Source organism: Moschus berezovskii, chromosome 16 (genome assembly GCF_049115385.1).
Source record: "Moschus berezovskii isolate FMDL1 chromosome 16, NW_MosBer_1.0, whole genome shotgun sequence".
In the NCBI taxonomy this organism is placed as follows: domain Eukaryota; kingdom Metazoa; phylum Chordata; class Mammalia; order Artiodactyla; family Moschidae; genus Moschus; species Moschus berezovskii.
The window spans coordinates 68,445,418-68,458,857 of NC_142475.1; the positions used below are offsets into that span (position 1 = coordinate 68,445,418).

Here is a 13,440-nt window from a genome sequence, read left to right on the forward strand (position 1 = left end):
TATAATGACAAATTGCTACGAAAGTTTCCAAACACTTTCAATCTTATCTGGAACAGTTTCTATGGACTATGGGAACAAGACTACTCTGTTCACAGCAGGGAAAATACAACAAAGCACAGTGACGTCATCTAGTACAGGAAGTTCAGTGCTCTGCACCCAGAAAAGCACCATGACGAAAGTAGAGACAAAAGCACCTCCTGTGCTCTCTCCTTTTTGCTGACCGCTCTACTTTTACAGGGAAAATGGGTTAAACAATGGGTTCCACAGACATTTTTGTCTGAAACTTACCTTGGTATCTTCCCCAATCATGTTTTCTCTTTCATAATAGTGCTGAAGCTGTAGGTTATGTTTTTCTTCTTCTTCTTTCTTCTTTCTTTCTGCTTCTTTTCGTCTTTCTTCAGCTAACCGAATAAGCTCTTCATTTTTCAGTCTTTGCTTTAAAATGAAGAAAAAATACACACTCCATACACACATTCAGTTCATTCATATTTGTGTGAAATAAAGAGAGAAAACGGAGGGTATAGATGACATGTGCTCAAATAGCTCAGTTGTGTCCAATTCTTTGCAACCCTTTGGACTATAGCCCACCAGGCTCCTCTGGCCATGGGATTTTCCAGGCAAGAACACTGGAGTGGGTTGCCATTTCCTCCTCCAGGGGATCTTCTCGACCCAAGGATCAAACCTGTGTCTCCTGCACTGCAGGCAGGTTCTTTACTGCTGAGTTTTATCAAGGAAGCCCACAGATGACATACTGGTCTGCTTAACAATAAAATATTAGGCATCTAAAATATTACAACATGCTAATCAGTCTAAACTATTTTTTGGCTGTAAAAAAATTCATCATTTATCTCTTTTCTTAATTTAGTATTTCATTTTTATAAAATAACATCTAACAAATGCATATTGATATGATATTTTCTAAATGTACTCCAAGACTGTTCTCCTTTGTGAGTAATAGGTATCTTTTCAAGTCAAAGTAAGTAGTTCACTCTCAGACTAAGCAAAAAGAGAGAGTAGGGAAAAAATGCACCTCCTCCTCTTTCTCCCTTTTCTTTTCCTGCTCCTCTTCATACTCTTGCTGAATTCGAGCTCTCTGTTCTGCAAGCCGTTTTTCTTCTTTTTCTTCAGCAATTCTCAATCTCTCTCGCTCTGCTGCTTCTCTTTGCTTCTTTTCCTCAATCTAAAGAATTAAACCTAGTTATTACTTTGTGAAACTACTGAAAAGTTAGAATACCACTTAATTTACCCTGTTATCCTATGAATTCAACCTTTATATCCTGCTTTTGTAAGTAAAAGTAAGTTCCTAAATTTTTCAGTTTCCTGTATTGTATTAGAGAGGCCACATGATATAATGATAAGAGCTCTAAGTAAAATTCCAGCTCCTGCAGACCTTATGAAACTTTATGGTTCAGTTTTGCCATCTGATAAAACGAGTTACTGACGTCTATATCTCAAAGTAGTGCTCAAAGATTGAAATGAAACTAAGTATATGTAAAAAACATAAAAGTTCCTATGTAGAAGATCCAATACTTAGTAATTCATGATTATATTATTCTATAAACTACTATGTCTCAAAGCTCCTTGTGATTAGTATCCTGCAACAGCAGTGTAATGTTTTAGCAACCATTCTTTAAGTAGAAATCTCTTCCCTAGAATAGCCTTTCTTATTTCCTTTCTAATGACAAGATGTAAGGCATATGAAGATGTCAGCTACAAGGATTCATAAATAAGTTTTGTTTGAATGCCACCTGAAACCTGCAGTGCTGAATATTCTAGGTGAATATTGTAAGGCAAAGTCTAAGATGTGACAGGAAGAAGACTCTAAGAGATAGTCTACATCCTTCATGAATGAGACAGAGAAGAATGACAGCATGGGACCTGAGGATTCATGATGCTGGTTTAAGGATATAAATAAATTTCTATCCCTTCTAAGTATGGATTGATGACTATTCACAATATTTTAAGAGTTCTTGTCTGCATTTCCTCTAGTCTCAAGGTTGCTATATTTAGTGCTGTCAAACTTTTGAGCTATAAGAATTGCAGTCTTCTTACCTATGCCACAACTTTACATGCTAGGACTTTTTCCAACATTTATCACAACAGTTTTAAATATGTATAGTCCTAGTATTCAGGACTATGTGGTGTGTATGTAATCACCTCCTCAACTACAACAGCCCTAAAGAAAACATCATTCATGAACCTTACAATAAAACCACACATTTAACACTCAGTTCCCCTTTTCTCCTCCATGAAAAAAATAATCACAATCACCAGCTCACTTCACCATTAATGGGTCACAATCATAAATGATCTCTCACATAATGAATCCAGAGAAATATCATTCCAACAAAAATGCCATACAGCTGTTCAACAGAAAGAGAAAAGTTATTGCTCAGGTCAATGGTTTTCAAACCATATAATACAAAAGTAGTTCAATGGTCCTGCAAATATTTTATTAAACTTGTTATTTTCAAAGCTGCAGTTTAAAATGACATCTAAACACTCACATGTATTATTCACCAAATTTGAAGCACATGAAGACTTCTGAAGCACTAAAACTAATGGTATAACTTTTTCAGTGTTAAAACTTATTTATCCAGACATGGAGCTAAGGCTTACCTTGCATCTTTGTGCACAGATCTGAACATTTTATAACATTTCTTTTAACACTTAAGTTTGGGGATTCTTTTTGTCTGACACTATATTGCTGGTATTAATACATTTTCTTGGAACTCTGAAACAGATTTTGTTAGGGGGAAAAGCAGGAGTTTTTAACAGACTGCTAAAAGAAAAATACATAAACCACCATTTTATAGGGTGGGATAACTGAAGGTTGAACTTATTCTGAAACTACTTAAATCAAAGTTTCCCACACGACTACTAGTTCTTTCCCAGAAGAAAGACACTGGAGAGTGGGAATCTCTAGGTATGATACTTAAAGTCAGGAGACTTGGGGTCAATATGCTAGCTCTGCCACCACAGGTGAGCCTCGGCCTTCTTTGGGTCTTAAAATAGTAATACCTTCCTCAGAAGGTTGTGAGGTTTAATAAGAGACTATATGTAAAACTATCTTACAAACAATAAAACACTACAAAATGACAAGATTTATCTTTCCCTAAATTCTACCCTCAATTCAATTCAGTCATGTCCAACTTTGCAACCCCAAGGACTGCAGCATGCCACGCTTCCCTGTCTATCACCAGCTCCTGAAGCTTGCTTAAATTCATGTCCATCAAGTTGGTGATGCCATCAACTATCTCATCCTCTGTCATCCGCTTCTCTTCCTGCCTTCAATCTTTCCCAGCATCAGGGTCTTTTCCAATGAGTCAGCTCTTCGCATCAGGTAGCGAATGTATTGGAGCTTCAGTTTCAGCATCAGTCCTTACAATGAATATACAGGACTGATCTCCTTTAGGATGGACTGGTTGGATCTCCTTGCAGTCCAGGGACTCTCAAGAGTCTTCTCCAGCACCACAGTTCAAAAGCATCAGTTCTTCGGCGATCAGCTTTCTTCACAGTCCAACTCTCACATCCATACATGACCATGGGAAAAACCATAGCCTTGACTAGACAGACCTTTGTTGGCAAAGTAATGTCTCTGCTTTTTAATATGCTATCTAGGTTGGTCATAACTTTCCTTCCAAGGAGTAAGCGTCTTTTAATTTCATGGCTGCAATCAGCATCTGCAGTGATTTTGGAGCCCCAAAAAATAAAGTCTGACACTGTTTCCACTATTTCCCCATCTATTTCCCATGAAGTGAGGGACCAGATGCCATGATCTCTGTTTTCTGAATGTTGAGTTTCAAGCCAACCTTTTCACTCTCCTCTTTCATTTTTAAGAGAATTTTTAGTTCCTCTTCACTTTCTGCCATAAGGGTGGAGTCATCTGCATATCTGAGGTTATTGATATTTCTCCCAGCAATCTTGATTCCAGCTTGTGCTTCTTCCAGCCCAGCGTTCCTCATGATGTACTCTGCATATAAGTTAAATAAGCAGGGTGACAATATACAACCTTGACGTACTCCTTTTCCTATTTGGAACCAGTCTGTTGTTCCATGTCCAGTTCTAACTGTTGCTTCCTGACCTGCATACAGGTTTCTCAAGAGGCAGGTCAGGTGGTCTGGTATTCCCATCTCTTTCAGAATTTTCCACAGTTTATTGTGATCCACACAGTCAAAGGCTTTGACATAGTCAATGAAGCAGAAATAGATGTTTTTTTGGAACTCTCTTGCTTTCTCCATGATCCAGAGAATGTTGGCAATTTGATCTCTGGTGTCTCTGCCTGATCTGGAAGTTCGGGCAATTTGATCTCTGGTGCCTCTACAGTGATCTGGAAGTTCACGGTTCACATACTGCTGAAACCTGGCTTCAAGAATTTTGAGCATGACTTTACTAGCATGTGAGATGAGTGCAATTATGCTGTAGTTTGAGCATTCTTTGGCATTGCCTTTCTTTGGGATTGGAATAAAAACTGACCTTTTCCAGTCCTGTGGCCACTGCTGAGTTTTCCCAATTTGCTGGCATATGGAGTGCACACTTTCACAGCATCATCTTTCAGGATTTGAAATAGCTCATCTGGCATTCTATCATTTCCACTAGCTTTGTTCATAGTGATGCTTTCTAAGGCCCACTTGACTTCACATTCCAGGATGTCTGGCTCTAGGTGAGTGATCACATCATCGTGATTATCTGGGTCGTGAAGATCTTTTTTGTACAGGTCTCCTGTGTATTCTTGCTACCTCTTTTTAATATCTTCTGCTTCTGTTAGGTCCATACCATTTCTGTCCTTTATTGAACCATCTTTGCATAAAATGTTCCCTTGGTATCTCTAATTTTCTTGAAGAGATCTCTAGTCTTTTCTATTCTGTTGTTTTCCTCTATTTATTTGCATTGATCGCTGAGGAAGGCTTTCTTATCTCTCCTTGCTATTCTTTGGAACTCTGCATTCAAATGGGTATGTCTTTCCTCTTCTCCTCTGCTTTTCACTTCCCTTCTTTTCACAGCTATTTGTAAGGCCTCCTCAGACAGCCATTTTGCTTTTTTGCATTTCTTTTTCTTTTGGATGGTCTTGATCCTTGTCTCCTGTACAAGGTCACGAACCTCCATCCATAGTTCATCAGGCACTCTGTCTATCAGATCTAGTCCCTTAAATCTATTTCTCACTTCCACTGTATAGTCATAAGGGATTTGATTTAGGTCATACCTGAATGGTCTAGTGGTTTTCTCCACTTTCTTCAATTTCAATCTGAATATGGCAATAAGGAGTTCATGATCTGAGCCATAGTCAGCTCCCAGTCTTGCTTTTGCTGACTGTTTAGAGGTTCTCCATCTTTGTCTGCAAAGAATATAATCAGTCTGATTTCGGTGTTGACCATCTGGGGATGTCCATGTGTAGAGTCTTCTCTTGTGTTGTTGGAAAAGGGTGTTTGCTATGACCAGTGTGTTCTCTTGGCAGAACTCTATTAGCCTTTGCCCTGCTTCATTCCATACTCTAAGGCCAAATTTGCCTGTTATTCCAGGTGTTTCTTGACTTGCTGCTTTTCCTTTCCAGTCCCCTGTAATGAAAAGAACATCTTTTTGGGGTGTTAGTTCTAAAAGGGCTTATAGGTCTTCATAGAACCGTTCAATTTCAGCTTCTTTAGCGTTACTGGTTGGGTCATAGGCTTCGATTACCATGATATTGAATGGTTTGCCTTAGAAAGGAACAGAGATCATTCTGTTGTTTTTGAGATTGCATCCAAGTACTGCATTTAGGACTCTTTTGTTGACCATGATGTCTACTCCATTTCTTCTAAGGGATTCCTGCTCACAGTAGTACATATAATGGTCATCTGAGTTAAATTCACCCATTCCAGTCCACCTTAGTTCGTTGATTCCTAGAATGTCGATGTTCACTCTTGTCATCTCCTGTTTGACCACTTCCAATTTGCCTTGATTCATGGACCTAACATTCCAGGTTCCTATGCAATATTACTCTTTACAGCATCAAACCTTGCTTCTATCACCAGTCCCATCAACAACTGGGTAGTGTTTTTGCTTTGGCTCCATCCCTTCATTCTTTCTGGAGTTATTTCTCCACTGATCTCCAGTAGCATATTGGGCACCTACCAACCTGGGGAGTTCATCTTTCAGTGTCCTATCTTTTTGCCTTTTCATATTGTTCATAGGGTTCTCAAGGCAAGAATACTGAAGTGGTTTGCCATTCCCTTCTCCAGTGGACCACATTCTGTCAGTCCTCTCCACTATGACCCGACTGTCTTGGGTGGGCCCACAAAGTATGGCTTAGTTTCACTGAGTTAGACAAGGCTGTGGTCCATATGATCAGATTGGCTAGCTGTCTGTGACCCATGCTTCCAGTCCTTTAAATCCAACCAAAATACTTCAACAGTACTGCCAGATCAATTATCCTTAAGACCACATCCATTATGTCACTGCCTTATTTAAGAGTCCATAATAATTAGGAATAGAAAGATGGCATATTTGAGCAGACTCTCTTTAAGAAGAATTTAAGAGGCTGGGATCAGACTGGATAGCCTTACGTGTCAGACTAAGGAATATGGACATTTTATTTAGAAAAGCTACTGACAGATTGTAAATAAAGAAGAAAAGCATGAGAAATTATATCAAAAGAAGATTAACCTGGTCAAAGAATTAATCTGACACTGGGTTATAAGTGTGGGTATGGAAGGAAGGATGGTAAGAAGAGAAAATACTATGAGCCCACTATGGGCAGGTGTCTCATTCACCTCAGGCTCCATCCCAAGGGTGGACACAGGATGAGAGTTCAACAAATCCATTTGCTTAATAAACACGTGATGCTCAAGTGTCTTCCTCTGGGCACTTCCAGTGTTTTAAATACAATTTGCTTACACACATAAATGAAGCAAATAAATACAAAATGTGAGAGTATTTTTAAGATTTACTTACAAACTAAACAACTGAGTCAAGAATACAAAATCATTTAGAAAAAAACTATTTCTATTAACACATAAACATCTAGAAAGATTCATTTTATGCCTAAAAAAAATAGGTGAACATTTTAAGAGTTTCAGTTTTAGAAATTTCAGAACTCTCTAACACTTAATGATTTAACAAAATTTTTAAAAGATTAAGTCAACTGGTATACCTAAAATGTCTCCTTATTCCTTTTTCATATATAAGTAAAACAGTATAATAATATAAATAATATAATTTCTATCTAATATGAATTATATATTTTAGATAACTGCATGGCATTTTAGAATTTATTCTTTATCTTGTGGATAAAATCTTTGCAAGTTTATTAAAACTTTTATGAAACTTTGAAACCATGATCAAATAAGCATTTCACCTGAAAACGAAGAAAATTCTTGTATAACTCCTGCTGTTTAATCTGAAGTTCAGTTGGAGGCTCACTAAAAATATTTCCCCGAGCAAAAGGAGAGCTCTGTGTTTGTATATGACCTTGAAAGGGAAATTGTGCAAAAACATACCATTAGCCAGTGCTTAGAAAACATAAAGGTTAAAGAATAAAGACTTTGCTAAATAAATTCAAATTTTGAAAAAATGCGCTAAATATGAAAGCCCAGAGGCTAAACTCGGAAGACAATTAAGATTAGAATCTAAAAACCACAGGAAAACAGAGGGGAAAAAATGGTGAAATTAAAATAAAGTTAATATACAGTTGAAAAATCATAATATAGCTATATCTGAAAGTCACCAAGGAAACATAAAAGTTAGTAAACTAAGCAACTCTCACTGCAGCAAAGGCTTTAAAATAAAATTCATAAAGAGGAAAAAAAGCACACATTTAAGTTCTTATGTATGATGTAAATATCCTTTTCTTAAGAAAACTGCTTAATTACACATTAAAATGTATTATGTATACACATATAAAAAATTTCTAAAATTGCTTTTAAAAAATCAGTGGATTCCTATCCATGGTTTAAAACACAGATTAGAAAATTGGCTCTAAAAACATTTTTAATTTTTACAAAATTAAAATGATTTTTAATCACTTCAATACTTTTTAGTTAAAAATTAATGATTCATAAATTTGAAGATTAAAAATAAGCTATATATATGTTATCTAGAACATTCTGGGAAAGGAAAAATATTATTTTATAAAAGCAGCCTGGAAAATAAGTATACCCCAGCAGTCTTTGGAAGGCAGAAAAAAACTGTATGCAGATTTAAGGCTCACATAACTTTTTTATATCATTTTATATTTATATAAAAATATATATCATTTTTTAGTTTCCTTATACCATCATTTATTTCTCTCACTCATATAGTGGTTGTAAGCCAACTGCTTTGCAATTGAGCTGTTATTTAGGTCTCTTTTCTTTTGTATTTAAATTTACTAATGCTTACTTGAATAGATCAGCAGAAAGGCAAATCAATACCTAAACATTAAAATCTTGGGTTATGGTGGAAAAGCTGACCAGCAAAACAAAACTGAGTAGTTTGTTTCACATTGAGATCTGTCAAATTCTAAACTTTTGAGGCAATTAGAGAAGAAATATTATTAGAGACAGGCAAGATAAGTTCTTTTAAACATAAAAACATTGTAAAAACAAAACCAAAGTGAAAGACATGCTCTAAACAAAGAAAATGAAAATGCATCCAGGCATCATAATAAGCAAAAAAATAAATTTAATCCAAATTAGTATGAACTTTATAAACATGATTTTTCATCCAAAAACCATGAAGTGAAAGAAAAACAGCAAACGTTAAGAAGAGCTTTTAAAACAGGTCTAATGAAGACAAAATATTAGAGGATAGTGAATCTCAAGTATATATTAAGATATTCAACTTCCAGGCATATCTGAGCTCCCTTAAGGCCTTTAAAATACTACATGTCACATATGTATGTTGTATGTGTGCACACATGCATATAAATACACACATATATTCATACACTCATACACATATATGATGGCATAGCAACAAATTAGGTGACTCTCAATAGTTTTTTGCATTCAGAAAGTCTATTTTAGGTTAATTCTTGGGAAATGAAAGTTAATTTAGGGAATTTCAATGCACAAAAAAGGGGAATTTAAACATATCATGATTTCTTAAACTAGAGCATCCTGACCACATCCTGGCCACAACATTAGCACCAAAACCCTGCTGTTAAGACACAATAAAAATAGATAAATTCTGCTGTGCATATTCAGTCATCAAGGTTGTGCTCTTTTTTGGGAAAGAGTCATGGAAACTTTCTATTTTTCCTGTGTTTTTGCTTGACAAGCAAAGCTAGATGCCTGACGTGTTATTACTATTACAGAGAAAGTTCTAAGCTAAGAGGGAACTATGTACAAACAATACAGGGGTGGAAGAAAGGAGTAGACAAAGGGTCTGTACCACTGATCTCATTACAGACTGCTCCAGAAGAAGCCACCAATGAAGAGAAAAATAATGGTAATCAGAAAGAAGCAAAAATTCTCTAAAATAAAATGAAAAGGTGTTTTGATGTATGACGAAATAAACAAAAAAGTTTACTTTGACTTCTGGTCACATTCCCCATTTATTTACAGTAAATGCTCTGTGCTTTCTCAAAAATTTTAATTTTAGACAAGAACACTATTAAAAAGTCCATTCAAAATATCCCTGACTGATCATACAGTCTTTTTAAAAACTTTTTTAATGTTTAATACATAAGACTTATTGGCCAAACAGGTAGACTAAATGGTGAGCTCTGATTCGAATTACTAGCCTTACATCTTTCAAGTCTTTGATGGTAGCACTAATTTCTGCAGCCTTTTGGAACACTTTAAGAGATGTACTGTAGATTGTTTCCATGGACAGCCTGTATCACTGTTTAACCTCTAATTATAAGAAAATACTTTCCTACTTTGATCCACAGAGGATATTTACACAGTGAATCTAGTTTTGATTTTTGAACTACTAAAAGTAGAATTTTTGATGAAATTATTAATTTGGCTCTCACTCTTGAGTCCTTAATAATTCAATTTGCTGTAAATAAATGCTTATTTTTATAGGCATCAAAATACAGTATAAGGTGGTATATTCTTTAAACTTCACTTGAATTCTAAATATGTAACATATTTTCACGTATACCTGATAAAGATGATTACAAATTTTCCTGGCAAGTCATAAAGATACTGAATTATCTTCAATTTACAGAATCTTTAATTAAAGGACCCTGTTTAATACCAAACCAAAGGTATATGCTATGAAAGGGAAATGTGACCCGAAGTCAAAGTAAATTATTTACTCTTTTGTACACTGTGGCTTATAAGGGAGGGAAATGTTTATAAATAAAAAAATGAATTTCACTGTATAATTTATCATACAACATCTGGTATGTTCTCACTAATTTTAACTAATTCTTATGGGTTTAAGAACCAAACTCTGTATGGGTTAAAAAAAAAAAACTACTTGATTTTAAGAAATGTCCTTCCCACTAGCAAAATGAAGCTGTTAGCAGCAGCTAAAGTATATATAAGAACTAATAAAGCTGAGAAGAAATACATAGTATAATATTAAGGAGCAAAGTGTATTTCTTTATTCATTTCTTCAAAATACCTATATAGAAAAGTTATTGTAAATAGCAAATATAATGTGTTATGCTTTCTGACTCTGAATAACCAAATTCTCAAAATCTTAATAAGAACTTTGCTGGAGAACAGAAGAGAAATGCTACTGAACAACTTTAGAAACGTAAATATATATATATATATATGATTAAAAACCTGAGTTTTTATTTGCAGCATCTTCTTGGTTCTCAGCATTTGAAGTGGCTAAATTTTGGTCTAGAGATACAACAGCCCTTTTATCTTCATATGTTCTTGCATCTGGGTTATGGTAGGCATCTATATTTTGTCTGTGCATCATATTCAAATCAGCTGAGAGGAAAAAATAAGCCATTTATTTCAATAAACACATTCCTATAATTAATATGCTTAATACATTTTCTTAAAGTAAGGAAATGAAGAGAACCAACAGGACCAGAGCTGGAATAATTAAATGGTATCTTGGTACCCTGAAAACAGAAACAAGATTATCAAAACTTGTAAGAAATTTTTCAAAAATAATGTTACAAAATAAATTCAAAATTAGTAGAGAACTTAAAAAGTGTACACATTTTTGACAATCCATAAAAACCACATTTACATGTATGTTACCTTAGAACTTTGACTATCAAAATATAGAACAAATAGTAGCAATTCAAAACAAGTCACAGTGAAATTTACCCATCATTAATATTCCTAATGAAAAAATATCATGTGGAGTGGAGTTTTAAATCATATTCATAAATGTTTTTAATATAAACATTCCTTAAAAGATGGAGCTATTCTCCTCTGGAGTGTGGATTACTTCTTATGAAAAGGATTCTGCACAATGATGGTATAAAACTTTCAAGGCTACTTCATAAAAGACAATATGTTTCTATCTTGCTAGATCTATCGGTTCACTCATTTCCAAGAAAGCCAGCTACCATTCCATAGTAAAGTAAAGTCACTCAGTCGTGTCCAACTCTTTGCAACCCCATGGACTGTAGCCCACCAGGCTCCTCCATCCATGGGATTCTCTAGGCAAGAGTACTGGAGTGGGTTGCCATTACCTTCTCCAGGGGATCTTCCTGACCCAGGGATGGAACCCGGGTTTCCCACATTGTAGGCAGACGTTTTACCATCTGAGCTACCAGAAGGCGCTCTAAGGGGAAGCCCACATGGCAAGGACCTAAGGCCTCCTGAGTCATGTGAGGGAGCCATAGAGAAAACAGATTCTCTAGTCCCAATCAAGCGTTTGAACGACTTACAGCCCTGACTGACACATTAAAAGGGTGAATTCTATCGTATGCGAATTGTCTCTCAATAAATCACATAAAAACAAACATAAATCTAACTGGGGCATATATAATACATTAAAAAAATATAAATACCTAATCAAATATACGTGAAGCAATCTTGCTATTACTCAATTAGAACTACGAAATATTTTTGCTATCTTTCAAACTGGTTAAGTATTTTTAATTTTTTTTTTACTTTTTCTCTTGGTGCACAATGTTTAAAATTTTAATCAGAGTCAAGTAACATCACCATAATCAGGAATCGGAACAGTCCCATCACCCCCCAAAATTCCATCACAGTTACTCCCTGTTCTCAGCCATAATCTTGGTACCAATGATTTGTTCTCCATTTCTACAGTTCTGTTATTTTGAGAATATATGTGTATGTAAAAGGGCTTCTTTCCCTTAGGTCTTCTCTTTAGAGTTTCCCAAATTGTTCTGTGAATCAACAGTTCATTCTTTTTTTTAACTGCTAAGTAGCATCCCATCATATGAATGTACCACAGTTTATCCATTCACTCACCATAGAATATACTGTTTTTTCTTTATGGGAACTTTAAAAAAGAACTGAGAAAGGAAACAGATGTTAAATGTATTACAAATAATCAAAATGAGAGGTACTTACTCTCAAAGGGTTGATACTATGTTAAAATTGTATGGGCACCAGATTTTGATATTTTATTAATAACTACCTTACAAAGAGATCTTTCTCAGAGAGCTAAGAATACAGTGAACATTCAATTTCTTTAATTTCTTTGTGATGAAAGATGAAACAGGAGTAATTAGAAAAGACAGCAGCTGAATTAAAGTCATCCAACATAATCCCTGTTCTATGGTCTTGGCCATATCATGAAGTAAAAGAAAACACTAATTTTTACTACATATTGGAAATATAATAGGAAAATTAGGTTCCCTTTCTTTCTCTCAAATATAACAGCTAAATACAAAACAAACATATTTTTCAAGTTTACTTGCTTTGAAAATACCATTAAAAAAGAGTTCCAATGCATTTGATAAAATAGCATCCCTTTTTTATTTCATGGCATAACTGAAGCATTAAATAAGCAAACTAAACATTAACTAAACATTACCATTAAAAATAAAAATCTCAGAAAGGTTTGCTCCATTCCTGTTAGGTCAAACAATTCTAAAACAATATTTTATAATTCAATAACAAACACTTATCCTACTCACTTCCACCAATTAAACATATAGAGGACACTACAATTATATTGTCTGAACTGGAAATAATCTTTGAGGCAAGCTGGAAACTTCTAGGAAATTATTCCAGTGTTTCCCAAAGTTTCTGTTACATAAGCACTTCCTTCATGGTAACAATTAAGCTTCTATCAATTCATAATTTAAATTTATTATAGCAAAGACTAGGTGCTGCTGCTGCTAAGTCACTTCAGTCGTGTCCGACTCTGTGTGACCCCATAGACGGAAGCCCACCAGGCTCCCCCGTCCCTGGGATTCTCCAGGCAAGAACACTGGAGTGGGTTGCCATTTCCTTCTCCAACGTGTGAAAGTGAAAAGTGAAAGTGAAGTCGCTCAGTCATGTCGGACCCTTAGCGACCCCAGGGACTGCAGCCTAGGTAGGTGCTTATAAATTTTATGTCCTCCTTCTGGGTATAAAGAAACCT

At 35.3% G+C, this 13,440-nt stretch overlaps 1 protein-coding gene across 10 annotated transcripts in view; it reads right to left on the reverse strand.

Annotated features, from left to right (window-relative positions):
* CSPP1 (centrosome and spindle pole associated protein 1) overlaps positions 1 to 13,440 on the reverse strand; it is a 126,708-nt gene that overhangs the window by 32,893 nt on the left and 80,375 nt on the right. For all 10 annotated transcript variants that reach the window (XR_016039260.1, XR_016039261.1, XR_016039258.1 and 7 more), the window contains 4 exons: positions 10,698 to 10,850; positions 7,331 to 7,443; positions 1,031 to 1,180; positions 289 to 435 (listed from right to left, as the gene is read on the reverse strand). Coding sequence is in view for 5 of the 10 variants with exons in the window: in XM_055431723.2 (XP_055287698.2) it covers positions 289 to 435; positions 1,031 to 1,180; positions 7,331 to 7,443; positions 10,698 to 10,850 (563 nt within the window). In the remaining 5 variants the exon portion in view is untranslated. The remainder of the gene's footprint in view (positions 1 to 288; positions 436 to 1,030; positions 1,181 to 7,330; positions 7,444 to 10,697; positions 10,851 to 13,440) is intronic.